The 20783-nt window shown below is 37.2% G+C and overlaps 1 protein-coding gene across 3 annotated transcripts; it reads right to left on the bottom strand.

The window, feature by feature from the left end:
* Positions 1-25: 25 nt before the first annotated feature.
* On the bottom strand, positions 26-16556 carry VCAM1 (vascular cell adhesion molecule 1). 3 transcript variants are annotated; one of them, XM_060085674.1, is made up of 9 exons: positions 16491-16556; positions 15676-15951; positions 13111-13431; positions 11584-11850; positions 9099-9374; positions 6574-6894; positions 5431-5697; positions 3761-4027; positions 26-396 (listed from the first exon to the last, which is right to left on the bottom strand). In XM_060085674.1, exons 1-9 carry the CDS (start codon positions 16552-16554, stop codon positions 236-238), a joined length of 2220 nt encoding a protein of 739 aa, XP_059941657.1. In that variant the 5' UTR covers positions 16555-16556; the 3' UTR covers positions 26-235. The 3 variants fall into 3 exon arrangements, with proteins under 3 accessions (XP_059941657.1, XP_059941660.1, XP_059941671.1); XM_060085677.1 differs by having other exon boundaries at positions 15862-15951; XM_060085688.1 differs by lacking the exon at positions 9099-9374.
* Positions 16557-20783: the final 4227 nt, after the last annotated feature.

The raw sequence follows: 20783 nt of genomic DNA, 5'->3' as shown, positions 1-20783 counted from the left end.
ATCAAGAAACTACTCCAGTTGTCACATCTCAAAGGTAGTGCCTATTTTTTAGGCACAAATTTTCCTTTGGCTTCTTGCTCACAACAAGGGGCCTAGGCAGCCATTTCTTTCCAAGAGTTCACTACATTCAAGGAAGTCTGGACTCCTAGCTTGTTGTTTTCCTCATGGAATGATGAGCAGTACTGAGGATTTGAACTGATAAATAGTGTCTCTGAATGAACATTTCAAACATTAGCTACACTTTTGATTTCTGTGCTTCTACAAGACTGTATGACCCTTTCATGTTGGCTTTTCTAGCAAAGTAAATAATCATTCCAATGGCAGGTATTATTAAGGAGGATGCACAATAGAGCACAAGAAGTTCAGGAGAAAAATAGTGCTTGTTACTTTCTCTTCCTGGAAAATAACAAAATGGATGCAATTAATGTCTAGTATAAAAATAAATTGTTTAATAATAATAGTTACATGTTTTATTTTAACAGTACAACTCGTTCTCTAAAGAGAAGTGACTCAAAGTAGTGATAAGAACCAACAGGACCCAAAATGCATATTTCTTTGAATTATTCAAATAATCAGTTAGCAGTTGCTATGGTCATGATGAGTCTAAAGATGACAGTTGTTGATTTCCACAAACTTGGATTCAAATAGATTCAGGTTCAATAGCAGAATGGAAGGAAGGGCGCAACATTTTAGGACTCATTTAGAAGAGCAAGAATTGGAGCAGGGGGTTTGCTTTGGGAAATAGAAATATATACTAAAGAACTGGGACTCTGATCATTATGAATTAAAATAACTAAACAGTTCTCCAAGAAAAGCCTTGTAACACCTAGAGTGTAACCATTATAGTCAAACACCACATATAAGACAGTAAGGGAAAGAATTCTTGTCAATGGCTTTTTTAGAAATATATAGAAAACTTTATATTTTGTATCTCTGAAGTAGGGCATCTTAATATACATTATTCCTCTTCAGCATTTATATCACTTCTTGATAATATGAAGTTTTTTGGATAGCATTATGTTTTAGCTTAAATGTGACTTACTCAGAGAGACATTCTCTGACCTGCATCTCCTCCAGCCTAAATAAGAAACCCTAATATACTTTTTTTCCTAATATAGTTTTATAACCCATTACACTTTCCCTCCATAGCTCTAATCACAGCTTATAGTTAAACATTTGTTTGCTTATCTATTAATCTTGTCCTCCTCCTTCAGACTGTGAATTACATAAGCATATGTATCTACTGTCTTTTAGATCCACCACTGAATAGCCTTACCTGCCTCCCTGCTTGGAGTAGCTTGCACCCAATTAATATCTTTTGAATAGTAATATATTTTTTTTCTTTCTACATCCTGCCATTTTTTCATTTTGTTGTAAATTGGGTACATAAGGTAATAGTATACAAAAACTTTAAAATTAGTACTCTTTCTACTTACAAAAATCATCTGACCCCTACAATACTATTTAATATCTTAACCTTATAAGAACATCTATAGAAGATAGCATGGTATTTACTGAAGTTTCATCTCTATTTATATTTACGTTTGCACAGCATTGTATGACCTCACAAATATTGTTTCTTCAAGTGACATATATATTGTCTCAGTCCTGGAAGAAAGGAGTGATTTGACCTTGATAATCATTGCTTTACTTCTAGGAGTTTCTAATCACTGGAGATCAACCAAGAAGAAAAGAATCACTGGAGTCAGATGACGGGAAGTCCATTTTTTTGAATTATTGAGGTCAAAAACACTTCACCATAAACATAATGATAATTGCCTTATTTTTCTACTTTCCCTCGCTAGAGTAGAACTAGTCAGAGTACAAGGGTAATATTTTAATAGAATTTCCATTATCATAATTATGGTTAGGCATCAATATTGATAACCTGCTGAGCAATGAATGGTACCTCTGCTCCTACTGTTTTCTTTTCAATTTAATACATATTCTCTTTTGCCTTTGATTTTCCCCTCAGATATCTGCAGTAAAATACAAATTCGCTGCTGAGTTGGTTACCAAGGCAACCTTCAAATACAATTTTCTATTAGCTGTATCAACACTGAAAATCCTAAAGACTCCCAACCATTTCTATCACTGGAATACATTCAAGCAAATATATTTGTAAAAAAAAAAACAAACCAAAATTAATTTTAAAACTCAGCTAACTTCAAAAGATGACTAGTTGAAAATTCCCAGGAAAAATGTCCAATTTTTGTTTCCATTCATTTGTAGTTATTTTAAACCATATTTAGTTTGGGGGTTCTAGCTGAGTGCCTAATGTGCTTTAATTTGTTCATTTAAATAATGAGTGAAAAATGGCAAATATGTAAGTTACTAGCTTAATAAAGCAATTAGAAAAGACAGCAAGGTATGAGAAATAAAAAGTGGAGAAGCTTTGGTGTGTCTTTAAAAGATAATCGTTAACTACAAAAAGAAATATAAAAGTGTTAGACATCCAAGTTCCTGGGACTAGGCTTAATTAAAGGTGTTCTGGAGGCATTGAGGATTAAATAGGAATAAATGAATTTCAACCTACTCATAACCAAGATCTCAATCCATCCAGAAACATCCCCAACCTCATGGGAAGCACTGATTACATACACCCCTGTGTCACTTTGAGTAACATGATACAAGGTAAATGTTTCATTCTTTGAACACATAGTAACTTCATTGGCCAGATCAACTCTTTTCAGGATAATCACTGCAGGTGGATGACTAAAAGTTTTACATGTAATCATGATATTTTCCCCTTCTTTAACATTTCCATGTGTATGTATTGATATTGTCGTGTTCCAAGGAGGTATCATGAAGACAAGAAAACATACGGTAAGGTCTTGTAATCTTGAGAGATTTGGCCAGATGAGTAAAATTTTTACCCATTTTCTGACCCACATTTAAATTTTCTTTACACTGATGAGTAGTTGCTAACTCTGAGAGCCCAGTGCCAGAGGCTCTTAAAAATTGGCATTTGTTTGCAAAAATGTTCACTTCAATTTTGGCTTCCAACACACAGTGTGAGCTCATTAGCCCTCAAGGTGTGGGAGACAGAGTAGTAAAGGCTGACTTATTCTGCTTCCACTGATAAGATCAACAGATCCTACTGTGTGTTCACACGAGGGGTTAGAAGATTAAGAGGCTTCTGAAGTTTCTCTGCTGGGGCCACTGCCCCCTCCCTCCCTCTCTCCATCAGAATAGGGTAAAATGGACAAGGAGCTTGGATTTTCTAAGGAGGCAGTTCTGTAGTCTAGAGTTCCCTTTATGTTGTTCAGCATTAAGATCACCAAACTCAATTATTATCCTGAAGAGAGTCAATCCAGAAAATATGTAGTTACTCCGTGTTCAGAGAGTGACACTCTCTTCTGGTAGGAAGGAAAAGGGTCTGGATAGAGCCTTTCTTTTTCCATGTGCCAATTCAACTTCTCTAGTTTCCCTATAACCCCCAGGGAAAGGTTTTGAAAATACATTTAAAACTTTGGAAATGCAGGACCTCAGAGACCAATGATGAATTGTCAACGTTTATAAAAGCAAACAGGAATTCTACACTGACCAATGATTGATTAATGTCAACTTTCTGGCTGAACTCCATAGGATAGAGCAGCTGTGTGTGATTATTTTAGGAAACACTAAGAAATAACCATAATCATCATGGAATTCAGTTCCATTTTACCCACTCATTCACCTAATCCTTGAAATTCATTACAATTCACCAAGCCTCTGACCGATTATAAAAAATAATAAAAAAAAAAAACAAAAAACAAACCTTTAACATCAAGTGTTATGCTTCTTAATTGCAAGCCAACTTCATTTTTAGATTCACATTCGTATACTCCCGCATCCTCCAACTGGGCCCTGTGGATGGTATATGCACCATCTGTAGACTTCAGCACTATGTAGCCTGACTCTGCTTTTTTCTTCAGGATTATCAAAGTTTGGGGAACATTTCCACATGTACAGGAGATAATGACAGTGTCTCCTTCCTTGACACTCTCAGAAGGAAAAGCTGTAAGTCGTACATCTTTTGGAGCAACTGTGGAAAGAATTTAAAGATACCTCTGACTGAATGAAATATAAACCAATCCCATATTAATTTAATGACAGTAACAATAGCTGTCAAGATGGTATTTGTGCTTACTGTTTGCATTAAATATTTAGAGGGGTAATTAAAGAAGTCAAGCATTTACTGGATTGTTGTAAATGATCACATTTTTAATAAAAGAAGACAACTCTTATGCTTCTTTCATGTCCCTTAATATAATTCTTTACCCAGCCTAGCCAATGAATAAGTGTTTTAAAAACAGCTGTAGATTTCAAATGTGACAAAGAACTTTTTTTTTTTGTCACACTGCTGTGCAAATATTTCTTTAAGTATAAAGGCCTCTACAGGCTTCTGAGTTCTGAGCTGGACAATCCCAGATCAAGAAATTAAGCTGTGCTTACAATTCTTAACAACACCAATTACCCTGGGCTAAGTACTTGACATACGACATCTCTGTTAATACGCAACCCGTGGAGGGAGGTACCACATCACCATTTTTTAAGTGAGATTCCCATTAAGTTCATCTGTTTTGTGACTTGATTTGATACTCTTTCCCCAACCAAAGCTACATCCTAAGGGCTTTCTTTAAGGTAGTGCATTGCCCTGCCAAGGTTCTTCCTTTAAAATACAAATTATTATTGTAATGATGTAACAAGAAAGTCCCTAATATCTTAGTGGAAACAATACCAAGGGATAAGAGAGGAACTGACAGCTCTAGTGAAGAAGAGAACCTTGAACCCCAAAAGGGAAGGTATGAGGGAAATCCAAATCACTTCATGATTTTGCCCAAAACTGCCTACAGCTTCATCCTGTCAACTAGGAATTGTTTTGTTCTCAGTCTTGCCTCTCCATCCTGGCAAGAATGGGTCTGGGTCTGCTAACTTCATCCACCCTAGTGATTCTATGCCATTAAACTGATAAACTAGAGGGCATGGTCACTGCTACTCAAACTCAGAATTTATAAAATGTTTAAGTTCCTTCTTAGGCTTCTAAGCACATATTAGCAGGCATCTTGTGAGATTACCACTCAGAGTTTAATCCAGCTAGATAAGGTAGCTTTAGTCCTAAGTAATTTCAAAATACATATATACATCTTCCTATCCTTATTTCAATGCCATAATCAATGCCTTGTAAGTGTAACTGGAACTCTTGGCACAGTTCCTGGATTCCACCTGCAGTTGAAAGAATTTTAGGATAAGTGACTTGGAATAGTTCATGAGGAAGTACTATTCCAGGAGCTTTCCATGCAGAGGAAACATCATGAGCTTTTCAAAACGCTCAATGCATTCTGTTTTAGTAAAAATTTTGTTTGTTTCAAAAAGGACTTTGTTCAAAACCAGTAACACAACCAAAATAAAACTAGCAATCATAACTCATTTAATCACTTAGCTCACCTTGGATAATTAATTCGACTTCTTTTCTGCTTATTCCAACCTGGTTAATGCCTTCACAGACATAAATACCAGAATCTTCCATTTTTGTAGACGTTAAGGTAAGAGTGGTATTCTCAGAAAGAGGCTGTAGATCCCCGTTATTTAGCAGCCTGCTCCACAGGATTTTCGGAGCTGGAAGGCCATCGCTAGAGCATGTCATATTCACAGATCTACCTTCCTCCAGGATGGAGGAAGGGCTGACCAAGATGGTTGTATCCCCGGGAGCAACTGAAAAGGTGGGAACACTTGTTAGCTTGACTCTTTATACACCGAGTTCCAAATAATTTTGATAATGTTGCAAAACTGGGCTATGGATTCGCGGATTAGAACAGTTTATAAATCTTAATAACTTTCCAAAAGAGGTTTCTGTCCCCATTTACTTTAGCAGATACAGAACGAGAGAGAGTAGAATATAGACACATCCTGGATATTTTCCAATGGAAATAAATTCTGTAGAAACTCTCTTACTATCAAAGAATGGATGATCAATGATAGTACATATTGACATTTATGGTACATTAAACATGACCATGAGCTATGTGAATCACCTATGAAAAGGTGGACTCTATTTTTCTACCTCTTGAATCTAGGCTGTCCTTGTGACTAACTTTGACCAATATATCCTGGAAGAAGTAACACGGTAGGACTTCCAAGCCCAGCCCCAAGAGCCCCCTTTCATGATCACCCTCTTGAAATACTGCACTCTGGTGACTATACCTAGGCTACCTTCCTTGAGAGACACCACATGGAGAAAGAAAGGCCAAGAAACACCATAGAAGGCCCAGACATGTGAGTGAGGCCACCTGGGACCATCCCCCACTGACCTGCCAACTGACTGACAATGCATGAATGAGCTCATCTAATACTACATTGAACAAACTGCCCATCTGACCTCTTCCCAAATTGCCAGCTTAGAATCATAAGCCAATAAACAGTTGTTTTAAGCACTGGGGGTGGTTTGTTATAATAATCATTATTTTGTTGTTCCTTTTCAATTATTTTTTTCACATCGGTTTTAACTATCAACCTCATGTTAACTCTTGCCTGGCAACCATGATTAAAAAAATTCATATTAAATTATGGATAGATCATGCATGTACTTACCATTAACATATAGTATCTGTGTACTCTGCCTTTGTTTGGGTTCAAATTCCATTTTGTCAATAGGTAACTTAGCCAGACAAACAAGAACTTTTCCAGTGTCTTCAGTGGTGGGGATGAAGGTCATTTCCAAACTCTTGGTCTCTAGAGATTTCTTACTTACATCTTCCAAAAAGATTTTATTCTTCATAATATTCTCCCCTTTAAGTAATTCAATTTCCAGCCGGTCAAAAGGATACACATCAGGAACCTTACAGCTTACAGTGACTGGGTTTCCACTCACTAACAGACCACTCATCTCAATTTCTGGATCTCTAAGGAAGGCTGCAAATGTCAAGCAAAAATGATGTTTATATGTGACAGTCAAGGAAAAACAGAACTAATCTCTATTAAATGCAAAGGTCTCAAAATGCAGATTTTAATTCACCTGGGATAGGATGATCACTAATATATAAATAACAACATTGAGTATAAATATTTATGACATTAAATGTCAGTAATGCTGGAAACAAAAAATAACTAGCACATCAAATCATCAGGTAATAAATATACTTCTTATTCTTCTCTAGTGATGCAATCTTGCTGACACCTGTGGACTGGTCTTTTCAATGGATATGTCAGCATCCACCATCTTATTTAGTAACTATATATTTTAAACATTTTAAATATTTTCCAGGATGTATTGGATATTTACTATGTGCTAGTCCCTTAACATTCATTATCTCAGTCTTCAAAACAGCGTAATCTAATGGGTATTAACTTATTTTACAGTTAGAAAAACTTATAGAGAATGTATTTTACAGCTAGGGAAACATAAAATGCATAGAGGCTAAGAGTCTGCCATTTGGCATCATATCTAGTAAGTCACTGAGCTGAGATCAGAATTCCTATTTCCTTGAGCTCAGAGCCCAGGTTTGGTTTCACAGAGCCATGCAGCCTCTCATCTCAAATAAGACCCAAGGGCACTTCTCACTTTAGACATTTTCATTTGCAACAGCGAAGTTTAGTCAGAAAGTCTTAAATATTCCTTGGATAATACTTGTAGTTAAGAAAAAACTATGAGATTTAGATTCTGAATAACATTTATAACACATCTTATGCAAATCAATAAAAGTGAGATTAGAGTGGTTATCAGAGCAAGAGCCATGCTAAAATTTTTTTCTCCTTAAGCAAAATGTTGTTAAAGTGATACATTCTCTAAAGTTTCTGTATGATGGTAAGACTTCACTGCTGGTTCTCATTGCTGTTGGGAATGTGCCTACATCAGCAGGTCCTGGACTCTTGGTAATATGATAATGCAATAAATTTACCCTTCTTCTGAGAGATTCAAATCCCTTTACAGACATACTCTAACTCATGCTGAACAAACTCCTGAGGGGTAACACAAGTTTGGGCAGGATTTCTGGAGGAAAATCTCTACAATTGTTCTCTTGAATTCCACTGAATAAAAACAAGGCAGAATAACCTTCTCAAATTGTAACTTTATGATCACTTTACATATTTTCTTCTTCGTTCATTATAAACTGAGGAACTCCAGCAATGTCAATTCATAGAGATTTGAGGCTGTAAAGGATTTTTGTTAAGGTGACAAGAACAGCAAGAAAAAGTGTAGTGTATTTATATGGTGTAAATCAATATTCAAATCTAGTTCAGTCTCCTGGTTCTACTTTTTGTCTGCCACTGACCATCCCCAGTGACCAATCTAACTCCCTGGCTTTCTTTTGCTCCCCATTGCCTCATTTCTCCCATCCTGCCAATCAGCTTTCAAATGTGCCTTCAAAACAGACCTACTAGAGCATGGACTTGAGGATATGGGGAGGAGGAAGGATAAGCTGTGACAAAGTGAGAGAGTGGCATGGACATATATACACTACCAAACATAAAATAGATAGCTAGTGGGAAGTAGCTGCATAGCACAGGGAGATCAGCTCGGTGCTTTGTGACCACCTAGAGAGGTGGGATAGGGAGGGTGGGAGGGAGGGATACACAATAGGGAAGAGATATGGGAACATATGTATATGTATAACTGACTCACTTTGTTATAAAGCAGAAACTAACACACCATTGTAAAGCAATTATACTCCAATAAAGATGTTTAAAAAAAAAAAACAGTATGCTTGGGCCTCACCCCCAATTCAAATAATTGAGCAGCAGTCATCCCACCCTGTTATCTGAGTGGACACTGACTACACTCCTTGCACACGACCACCTCTGTACACTCCACATACACCCAGAGGGGGATGGGAAGCAGGGAGCATGCAGTGTGTTCAAGTCCATGATGAGAGAGTATCGACAAGACACAACCTAAGCATTGTGGATGCTGGGTTCATATGTAATATCTACTTAAGATTTAGGCCAATTAAGTTACATCAGAAATTCTGGTTCAGAGATTTAGGAACCATTCACAATGCTAAATTCCCTTCTAAACACAAGGATCTTGTCTTGTGTCACAGATTCGCATTCTGTTTCTTCCAGTGGAACTGGGAACAACAACGACAAAACAGTGAACAATTCTGAAAACCACTTACAGTAGAGCTCCACATGGATTCCCTTTTCCAGTTTCTTATGCCCACATGTCACGGTGCACAGATAAAAATGTTCGTTCTCAAATCTCACAGGGCTCAGGGTCAACGTGGACTTGGACCCCTCGCTCCTCACCTTCCCGTTCAGAGGGCTGTCTATCTGGGTTCTCCAAGAGAAAGATGGAGACTCACAACCCATGACATCACAGGTCAGTACAACTGAGTCGCCAATCTGAGCAGCAATCTGGGATCCAGGAGAGATCTCTACAGTAAACATTTTCTCTGGGGGATAAAATAACAAGACAAAAAGAAGATAAGATTCTTTTCTTCTTTCATCACAGCTCAATACATGGTCTTTCTTTTTTTCCTGGCCTCTTTTCAGCTAACATCTATGCCAGGAATAAATTACTCCTTTACACCTTGGGACCTTCAGAAATGAAACCACATGTTTTAAGAACAAATGCACAAGACGCTGTTGATTCATTCATTCAACAGAGTGAATAAGGATAAAATTTTGTCAAGACAGAGATTGGCATCTTTTCAACAAAAAAATTCATTCTCCACTCAAATGTAGTTTATCAAATCCCTGTAACAGTGGAATAACAGCTCAAAAATATAAGAGGTTCCAGTGTGTCAAGCATTGTGGAAACCACTTTACATATATTATCTCATTTAATCCTCACAATTTCATGAACTGATATTATTAATTCTGTCTCCCTCTCCTCCTCTTCTTCCTCCTCCTCTTTCTTCTTGATGAAAAATGATAAATAACCTCACCCAGCTTACAAGTGGCAAAATTAGGACTTGAAGCCAGGTGGGTCTGATTCAAGATCCCAGCTTTTCAATTGCTTGAACAACTAAATCAAATCATCCTCATGTGGAGATAAAACAAAATCTAAGAAAAGTACTGAAAAAAAGTTATACAAATATGTCTTCTGATTAGAAGCAATACCCATAACAGACCAGCACTTAGAGCTTCTGTATCAACAGAATAAAGCTGCACCATTGAAAGTCACACAGAATCACACTGAAAGCAAAGTCAAAATCTAAGCATTAAAGTGGTATGCAGGCCACCTCTTAAATTTGTTTGATACAATATAAAAATACTTTACTATTGACTCAGGGGCTGAAACTTGAGATGTCAGGGCAAACTCCTAAGTCTCAGATATCCAGAAAAGCTCTTTGGCTTCCAGTGCCATCCCTGCTAGTTGTTTTTGACTAGATTGTGAAGAGTTTTATGTGACTATTTTAAGAAATGTGAATTTTAATTTACATGCAGTTAGGGTTTGGTTGAAGTCATATAAAATGTGCACCTTTTTTGTTTAAGGTAGATAACTCTGGTAGCAGTACATAGGATTATGTGGGGGACAGAATGATAGCAGGGTGACCACTTAAAGACAATTAGCTATAGTTGAAAAACCATGGGGTTTGGGGTTTAAATGGGTCTCTGTTAAATGCCACTAATGAGCTATGTGACTCTAGGCAAATTGTCAACTATTCTGTGCCTGTGTGTTGTTTTTTTTTTTTCTTTTTGCTGTATGCGGGCCTCTCACTGTTGTGGCCTCTCCCGTTGCGGAGCACAGGCTCCGGATGCGCAGGCCCAGCGGCCATGGCTCACGGGCCCAGCCGCTCCGCGGCATATGGGATCCTCCCAGACCGGGGCACGAACCCGTATCCCCTGCATCGGCAGGCGGACTCTTAACCACTGCGCCACCAGGGAGGCCCTGTGCCTGTGTTTTTATTCGCCTCATAAGGTTGTGGTAAAGAAAAAAGACATAACATTTATAAAGAGGAAAGAGAATTCCTGGCAAATATTAGGTGTACAAGCAATAAGGGTCATTATTAATCTCTGGGAGACACTATTCTCTCATCTCTAAAATGGATATAAAATACATACTCGTTAGTTATTTCTTGAAGATTAGAGGAAACATATGTAAAGTGCCTGGAATATAGCTGGTGGTCAGTGGATGTTATTTATTGATAAGAACATCTTTCAAGAGTCCAAGTAAGAGATGATAAACTGAGGCAATAGCAAGAGGGTTGAAGAAAAGAGGTCAAATTCTAGGAATCATTTTGAGGTAGAATGACAGGTTTTGGTGATATGGAATAGGAACATGAATTTCAGAGTAAACAGCATATAATACATAGTTCAAATCTTGGGAGTCCAGAGTTAGAAGGGAAGAGGACCAGATGTGGGAACCTGAGAATACTAATATTCAAGGGGCAGAAGGAAGAGAGAAAGCCAAGGAATGAGGCAGTGAAAGAATGATGAGAAATGGAAAGGAACCAGAAAAATAGAGCCATGGAAGTTCCGGCAGGAAAGATTTCCAAGAAGTATGAGTAAGATGAATATATAATTGTATTAAAGTACATGGCGATCAGATGGATCATCAATAAAAGTTAACGAAGTAATTTTGGCATTGAAGCTATTTCACTATTGCTTAAATCTGAATGATGGCAGTTTTATCATCCTTTTTCACATTCTGCTTACCTTGAACAATTAATTTCACCTCTTTTCTGTCTTTCCCAACCGGATTACCTCCTTCACACACATAAATTCCAGAATCTTCCATCCTCATAGCAATTAAAGTGAGAGTTGCATTCTCAGAAAGGAGCTGTAGATTCCCATTGTCTAATTTCTTGCTCCAGAAAATCTGTGGAGCTGGTAGACCTTCACTGGTACATGTCATCGTCACGGAGTCACCTTCTTGCAGGCTTGTGGAGGGATTCACAGATATAACTGTGTCCTTGGGTGAGACTGAGAAGGCAGGGCACAATAGTAGTCATTGCTAAGCATCATCTTGATCCAATAGGGCTACGGTATTTCTCTCATAGACTTTATTTACATGCTTTCACAAATTTGACAAACTTTCTCTGCCAAACTAGTGTAAAGAATTGCTGAGTCATAAAAATTAGTCAATCCAGTTTCTAACTAATTTGATGGAGTTACTTTTTTTGATGTTTGGTGTTTTCAGATGGCCATAGATACTCAGAAATTAAGAAAACCCTTAGAATAATGTGGTTCAATTCCCAGGTAAGGTAGAAGTTCTGGCTCATCTTCCTTGCCAAAGGTTCATTCAAGTCAGCTTCAACACTAATGGTGCAAGGAAATCCATACCTTATAGTAAACACAGTCCATTTGATTTTTGGACAGCTCTAGTTATTAGAACATTTTCTCTTTATTGAGCTGAACTCTTCCTCTTTGTAACTAACTTTTATACACTGGTCGTAGTTCAGTCCTCTACTGCTAAAGAATATATCAAATCCCACTTCTACATGACTGTCTTTCAAATACTTAGTTATAGCTCTCATTTCCAAGTTTTATATTCTCTAGGAAAAATATCTATTTTGACTATTCTTCTCAAAACATTGATAAAACCTTTCCATCTCATTCTCTTTCAGCTAAACTTGTTATAGAAGGCAATACTTCTTTTAAGTATGGTGTCAAAGCAGACCAGAGCATTTTAGTCTAGAACAAAGCACAGTGAGTCCACTCCTACCAATTTTGGGATTTCAAGACTGCCTCAGCTCCCCCAGCCATCTCAGGGAGCATGGAAACAATCAAACCTCATCTCCTCTCTCTCACCCCACACATATGTGTCCAGGTGAGCATACATATATGCACTCACACACAGAATAATTGCCCACCTTGTAAAATCTCTATACCTTGATATTTCAAGGCATAGTATAAGAGTTTACGAAACATGATTAAAAACATTTTATCACTTAAGCCTATTTCCTACTACCCAATCAGGTGGTATTAGTAGTCCTCTTTGATAGACTGGGAAATTAAGTGACCCAAATTCACACAGTTAGTGGAGACAGAACTTAAGCTCAAATCTTCTCAACACAAATTTGGTGCACTTTTTATTAAATTATGCTATTGACAAAAATTATGCTCTCAATGAATCAAAATTGTGTAAAATCTACACACATGTTTCTTCTTGACTTTAGCTCCTAAGCTTACTGCTGTATAGATCCAAGACTAAATTCCCACAGACTTTACACAAGTACTTACTGTAGACTTGCAGTGTTTTTGTAGTCTCCCTTACTTGGGGTTGAGAATCAATTTCATTAATGTGTAATGTAGCTTGACAAACAAGAGCTTTCCCAATATCCTCATCAATAGGAATGAAGGTTACTTCCAAACTCTTCGTTTCCTGGGACTTCATTTCTGAAACCTCCAGAAAGTTCTGTTTCTTCACGGAATGGTTGCCCTTCAGTAATTCTATCTCCAGCCTTTCAAATGGGTAAACATCAGGGACCAAACACGTGACTGTGACTGGCTTCCCAACCTCCAGGGGGTCACTCAAATGAATCTCTGGGTCCTTAGGGAAAGCTGCAAAGTTCAAACAAATACATGCAAATGGACTTTTTGTTCATGTTGTATGAGGTCCCTTACTGATTTAAATCAATGTAAACTAAATCTAATATGTTTGCAAATACAGTAGAATTAATTGTTTAAATAGCCTTTCATGGTTTGGGGTAGGTTCAAAGACTGGAATCTCCTGTTAGAGAGTTCAGCTCTGATGCTGCATGTACTAAGTGTTGCATGTTATCAGAGTAAAAGGAGGGAGAAGAAATTCATGTTTATTGAATACTTATGTGTGCCCATCGCTCTGCTATTCATTTAACACCAATGACTTTATTTTATCCTCACAACAACCCTAAGAAATAGATACCACAATTCATAGATATGAAAACATAAACTTAGCACATGTGCATAACTTTCCTAAGGTCACATAGCTAGTAATGATAAAGCCGGGATTTAAACTCAGGAGTTTTATTAGTCTGTACTGCTATTGAAGATTTTTTTATGTTATATCACAATCTCTTATTTTAGTGAGGGCAGATATATTTCATTTTATGGATAAGGAACCTGAGGCTTAGAATGTCATTGCAAAAAAAAAGTTATTGGGCAAGATATGCTAAGCAATGAAAAGAACAATTCTAAATAATTGGCTTCTGAAAAATGGTGCCTCTGACAGGCATTCATCCACCAGAAAGGTATACCTGTGCAGTCTTTAAATTCTGGAAGGCATATTTGCCTCCCAAAATGCCTAACTCAAAGTCTAACTAATACTCCACTTGAACTTTTTAGTGTCAAGGGACACACTAGTTCAGTCAGCCATTGCTTTCCTTGCAAGGCTAGTTTTCGTTGCAAACCACCAGGATGGTAACACATTGGCTCTATTCAAGACTGTGAAATAAGAATACAAAGTTTCCAACTCTAAAGAATATTACAATCAAATGTGGAATGGAGACAGGACTGTTAAACATAATGAAAGACAGACATTCTTGAAGAAAAAAAAAAAAAAACTTCAGTCAAGATAATTAAAGCCAGAAGGGCCTTCATTTCTCTTTTTAAATCTTCAACTATTTGGTACTTGTGAGGAAAGGCAAAGGAACTGGAAATGTTTTGCTATGTGAAGAAACAGTACTTTTCATTTTTCCACCAATAGTCCCATCCCTCATATTCTGAAAGAAATGCGCTTATAATCCATATAGTTTGCTGTCAGGTAATACAAGAACTCACTACTTTCCCCTGTATTTACATAAGGGGGCCTTTCAAGGAGCTCAGGAGGCTGCACAGACATAAACTCTGCATGTACAGCCAGCATAATTGAAAGCAGCCGGCCAGGCACAGTTTCTTGGGAAACACTAGCAACATACGGGCTTCTTGAAGAATCAGTTAAGGTTACTGGACAAAGTTGTCTCCACTACAGCAGAAGAGAAGCAACATAAGTAGAAAAGATTATCAAATGAGGTCTTCCTGAAGAGATGACTATCAAGGATTCCAGTATTTTAGAAAGAACAGTAACCAGAATGCAAGTGATTTATTTCAGGTTATTTTTTCACTCCTTTTGCTAACTTTCTTTGCTGGATTGAGAATGGATTGGGATACATTTTGGTAGGCTGGTAAATGAGGGGTATTCATTCACATTCACAAGGCAAATCTAGTTCATTATACAAATATCTCTGAGATTGAGCGATTGAGCATTAAGACCCAACAAAAACAAAAACAAAACCTCCTAAATTTATCTCCACCAAAGTCAAATGAGTGAAATGTTTGCAGATATTTTTCTTCTATCTAAAGGGGAAAATTCTGTACAGAAGCCCATTACTAAATTATAGATCCCCTGCTTAATCTTTAAACTAATTTTAAGCACCAAATTGCATAAGAATAAATAAATGGAAAATCCCTGAAATATGGAATTCATAAATCATTTAGACACATAGACAAGTAAACACATAAGGATATAATTGAATAGAAAAATTTTAAATAAAATAAACAGAACCTTAGAGATTTTCACTTTATGGTTAAGAAAACTGAAGCCCAGAGAAGTTGAGTCTTACCCATGGTCACCATGTTTGTGGCAGAGTTGGAAATAGAAGCTAGGATTTGGGTCTCTGGTCTAGTGCTAGGTTCAGCTGTCTCTAGCTTTCTCGGTACACTAGGTCCTCTAGCCAAGAATCTGGACATGAATATACTTTTTTCTTTCTTTTCTTTCAAAACTATCCTTTTAAAAACTTATTTTAAAGCAAAATGGAGAGAAAATCAAATATTCTCTAAAGTACTCACAGTAGATCTCCACTGGGATTCCTTTTTCCAGTTTCTGAGACTCACAAATCACTGTGCACAGGTAATAGTGTTCATTCCCCAGACTAACAGGATCCATGGTCAGCGTGGATTTGGTCCCCTCATTTCTCACCTTCCCGTTCAGTGGACTGTCTATCTGAGTTCTCCAGGAGAACGATGGGGTCTCGCAGCCTGTTGTGCTACAAGTCAGTGAGATGGAGTCACCAATCTGAGCAATAATTTTGGATTCAGGGGAGATGTCGATTTTAAAAGCTTGAGCTGTGAAGGCAAAAAGAAAAAAAAAAACAAAAAAACACTGGTTTGTTGAGTATTCTAGTCCTTCTTCTCTGTTCTAGTATAACACCCAAAATACAATCTGGCTGATCTCTTTCCTAAACTGCTTCCAACTAACGCAAGGCAGCACTGGAGTCACTTTCAAAAGAAGGTGTTGAAATCATCTTCGCTTAGGAGAACCCTCACTTTGACTTTGATGCCCATTTATCAGAGTTGTTTTGTCACTAGCTAAGTTTGCTTTCATTATCAAGTGCAGGAAACTAAAGAGACAGACCTTCCTAGAAATAGAATCCAATTACTCATTTGACATTGGAAAAAAGGTATCCAAAAACATCAACTTTGAAGCTCCAACTATGACAATATAATAGTGTCTAGCAATACTCAATAGCACATTAAAAGTTAGGTTAAATTAAGTTTTCCCACGCTTTAAAAATCCTTTACGACCATAACAAAACTGACTGAAGCCAAAAACAGGGCTAAAATGGAATGCTAGCATTTGGAACAAATCAAGGAGAAGAACTTACAAACTGCAAACACCATCCAAAGTATATTTGAGGCTCCAAAGATCACAACCATCTTCCTAGGCATTTTAAGTTGCTGTTGTTATGAGAAAATAATGGTTCCAAAACCCTTCTTTCTGTCCCCACTGAAAGTGCCTGGGAAGTCTTGAGCTCCTAAAGCCAGAGAGGTTCAGTGAGGAATGAAATAGAAAGTCTGCTCTTTATAAATGGTCTTGTTGCAGAGGCACAGAGGCGGAGGGAAATCCCTTCAAGGGGAAACCCGGAGCAGAGCCAGAAAAAAAGTTTAACTGACACCCAGCCAAGTCCATGTTAACCCCTTCCGTTGCTCTCAGTACTGAAACTACTATCTCTGCCCTAGAAAAAGAAAACACTTCCAAGGCTATAAAATTAAAACTTTTCCTGATTTTCATTCCAAAAGGGTATCTTTACATGAAATATATAAAGTAATGCTTGTGGCAGAATGAGGCTTTGTGAATCCAATGGGGAAAAGAGAGACGGAAAAATAGTAAATTACACTCTAGTTTTTGAAGTGGCTAAACAAGCACTATGTCATGTGAACTGATTTTTCTCCATTAGGAAGATATATTTGCAATTCTAAAACAGAGACTAAATTTTCTCTTGCAAAAAAAAGGAAAAGATCCTTTCTTTTGATGAGTTACTTTTAAAAAGAGAGACAGCATAGCTTCTTAGTTTTATACTTTTTATTCACAACATAGTTTTTTTGACAACAAACATCCAGCTTCTGAAATGATTTTCTTGAGTAGAGAATACAGGAATGCTACCAGAAAAAGAGAAAGAATTTTCCTCTTCTGTTTTAGAAAAGCTACCAATTCTTTGGTTCAGTTGCTGGATAATTGGAGTCTTTTTCAGACTTAAATGCAAATGTATGGAATTCATCTGAAGTGGTAAATCTCTTAGACTGTGAGACTTAACCACAAACACAGTTAAAACATGAAAAATAATTTGTTTCTCTTTTATGGGAGTTGACGACAACAATTTTATACTCTTTTTCCCCGCCAGTGAAATGACTTTTTAAAAGGTATTTTTAAATGACTGTTTTTGCCTTACACACACATACTTAAGTCTTTGCAAAATGCTTGCCCATCAGAAAGAAACCGGAATAGCCACTTCCTTGTATTAGACTTGTGCAGGTCTTCCTCCCGCACTGGATCATCAGTTCGTATCATGGTCCCAGACCAGTTCTTGTTCAGCATTGTATCTACCTCTGCCTTCCCAATATGTAATGCATGGTTTTACACTTAATGGGCACCAAAAAAGTGCAATCATAAATATTATAAATTAAAATTTGGAAAAGAAACTTCCAAAATGCTAGCAATAATATGTAAATACTGCATGAGAAAAATGTTGGATTCTACAAAAAAAATATATATACCAAAGCTCACGGACTCCCAGGGATGGTACAATAAACAGCCCTGTGCTATGTGACTGAGGAAGGCCATAACTGAAGTTTGGAACTGATAACTTTTCTTACACGGCTGGAGAGGTTCTGGACCTCCTCTTGGATGCTGATGAGGCTCCCACTCAAGGCTAAGGAGAGAAAAAAAGTGGAAGAAGCTACTGGCTGTGATGGTATCTAAGTGTGACTTCATCTGCCAAATAGCTAAGGATCAGAAAAGGGGCTTCAGGCAAACTTAGCTGATGAACAAGTAATCTAGAGGTCTTTTACAATGTTCATGTCATGGAAGAAGATTATCAGAACCATGTATGTTGACTGCTTAACTCAGAAGAAATCAAAAGGGAATTATGGAGTTTTATTGTACTTCTCTGGGGTGTAGAAACACAAGTGAACCATAGGATCCAAATTGGGATCACTGAGAACAAGTCATAGCAAATAACTTCAGTATCAAGCTAGGATATGATTCCAAGCTTGGGACATTGGAGAAATATCTAATCTATTGAATTAGTTCATAGTGGTTTCGGCAGAAATGTCTCATGACATACTTGAGTTGGATGCCATTTGAGGTCCTACCAACTCCTCCCAGGTTGAGTTGATTGCATTCTCTTCTGTGACCTCTTCACTAGAGCATACTGGCAGTGAAGCACTTGTCATGCTGCATTTACCTGTTAACATGTCAATCATTCCTAACTTACATACTCAGGTGTTTTCATTTTCCATCATAGCATCTAGCCCAGAATAAGATATTCTTAAAATTTGTGGAATGAATGAATGAATAGAATTTCAAATACAAGGTTAACAGGTTGGGACTAACCTATCTGGATAGAGTGTTCCTGCGTTTTTTCTTTGAAATTGTTCAGTTCAACATTTTTATCAGTAACACAGGAGACATGATTATCTAATTTATTCATAATGCAAGACTGAGAAAGACAGTTAACCTTAGAGATGACAGAATCAAGATAAGGATGATCTCAAAAGATGTAATAATGGTCCAGATAATGAAGTGAAATTTAATGGGAATGCATTAAAGTCCAGCATTGAAATGTAAAACATCAAAGTCTTAAGTAAAATATGGAAGAGTTTTGATGGTAATTCATAGGAAGACCCTCTAATGGTTTTAGTGAATCACAAAGTGAACACAAGGCAACATTGTCATGAGAAACCAAAATAGATGTTGATAAGCTCAAGGTGCACTCATAGCATTCAACCTTCTCATCACCTGAGGCCACAGTCTCCAAGACTATATTGAGAGCAGAGGTGTCTGATTCAAGGCTCTAGTCCTTATGAGAGAGACTGACAAAATAGAGGGTGTCCAGAAGAAAGTGATAAGGCTGGTAGATGGCTTTAAAAACCATGGCCTGGTAGGAGCTGTTGAAAGAATAGGATGTTTAGTTTGGATAAGAGACACCAATGAAGTCATTTGATAAATAGATGACTGATGTGTGAAGGAAGGAATATACCTGCTGTTCTGTGCTATATCAGAGGCTAAAGGTAGGGCTTATTGGTAGGTAGTTACTAGATTATTAGCTGTCGGAAGGCCAGGAGTACGTGTGTCCTGTTCACCACTAGAGCCTCAGCACTTAACACAGTGACCAGTAGATAGTAGTAAAACAATACTGAATGAATAAATAACAATTCGAAAGAGAGCTTGACTCGGATCCCATTAGTCCTGAATTCAAATCCACTACTCCACCTAGGAATTGCACAACTTTGCGCAAGTATAGGTAGCCCCTCTACACTTGTTTACACATGCTCAAATAGGGATAATAGTATCATTTAAAGTGATTCACATGATTTTTATGACTATCAAATCAAAAGTGATCATCTGAAATCTCTTTAAGTAAAAATAGCAAAGTGCTCATTGGTTCAAGATGGTGGAGTAGAAGGACATGAGAGAGAACTGGAACCACAACTAACTGCTGAACAATCATTGACAGGAAGACACTGGAACTCACCAAAAAACATACTCCACATCCAAAGACAAAGGAGAAGCTGCAATGAGATGGTAGGAGGAGCTCAATCACAATAAAATCACATCTCGTAACTGCTGGGTGGGTGACTCACAAACTGGAGAACACTTATACCACAGAGTCCACCCACTGGAGTGAAGGTTCTGAGCCCCACGTCAGGCTTCCCAACCTGGGGGTCTGTAAAAAATAAATTAATTAATTAAACAAAACAAGAAAACAAACTTATGGTTCCCAAAGGGGAAAGGGAGGGAGGGATAAATTAGGAGCTTGAGATTTACATACACATACTACTATATATATAATAGATAAACAACAAGGTTCTACTGTATAACACAGGGAACTATATTCAATATCTTATAATAAACTATAATGGAAAACAATCTGAAAAAGAAATAGAAAAGTGATTCAATTATGTATATGCATATATATATACATAACTGAATCATCTTTCTGTACACCAGAAACTAACAACAAAAAAAGAAAAAAAGAGAAATGCAAATATTATTTACCTTATAAATAGTTTTTAAAATATTGATTACATGTTGAAATGATCATATTCAGGATATGGGTTAAAAATGCATTATTAAAATAAAAAAATAGGAAAGTGCAGTGTAAATGGCATGTATTAATATTAAGATACAACACTATTAAGTTCACTGTGAAGAAGGACATTCTAGTTATTAAATCTTTCAAACGATGGAATGGGTTGCCTTAGGAATTCACCAACTCCTATTCACTGCAAGTTGTCAAGCAAGGTTGGGTGACACCTCCTAAAAATGTGGTAGACGTCAAGTTTTATTTTATATGAGATATCCAACTGGGTGACCATTAAGGTGCCCTTCAAAGTTAAGATTTTTTTATTGTGGGCAGTGTTATCCATCCTTTCTAGCCTAACTTCACCAATTCCCT

This window comes from Mesoplodon densirostris, chromosome 2 (genome assembly GCF_025265405.1).
Source record: "Mesoplodon densirostris isolate mMesDen1 chromosome 2, mMesDen1 primary haplotype, whole genome shotgun sequence".
NCBI lineage: Eukaryota > Metazoa > Chordata > Mammalia > Artiodactyla > Ziphiidae > Mesoplodon > Mesoplodon densirostris.
The sequence above is the reverse complement of the archived record's forward strand: the minus strand, read 5'-3'. Positions and strand labels throughout refer to the sequence as shown.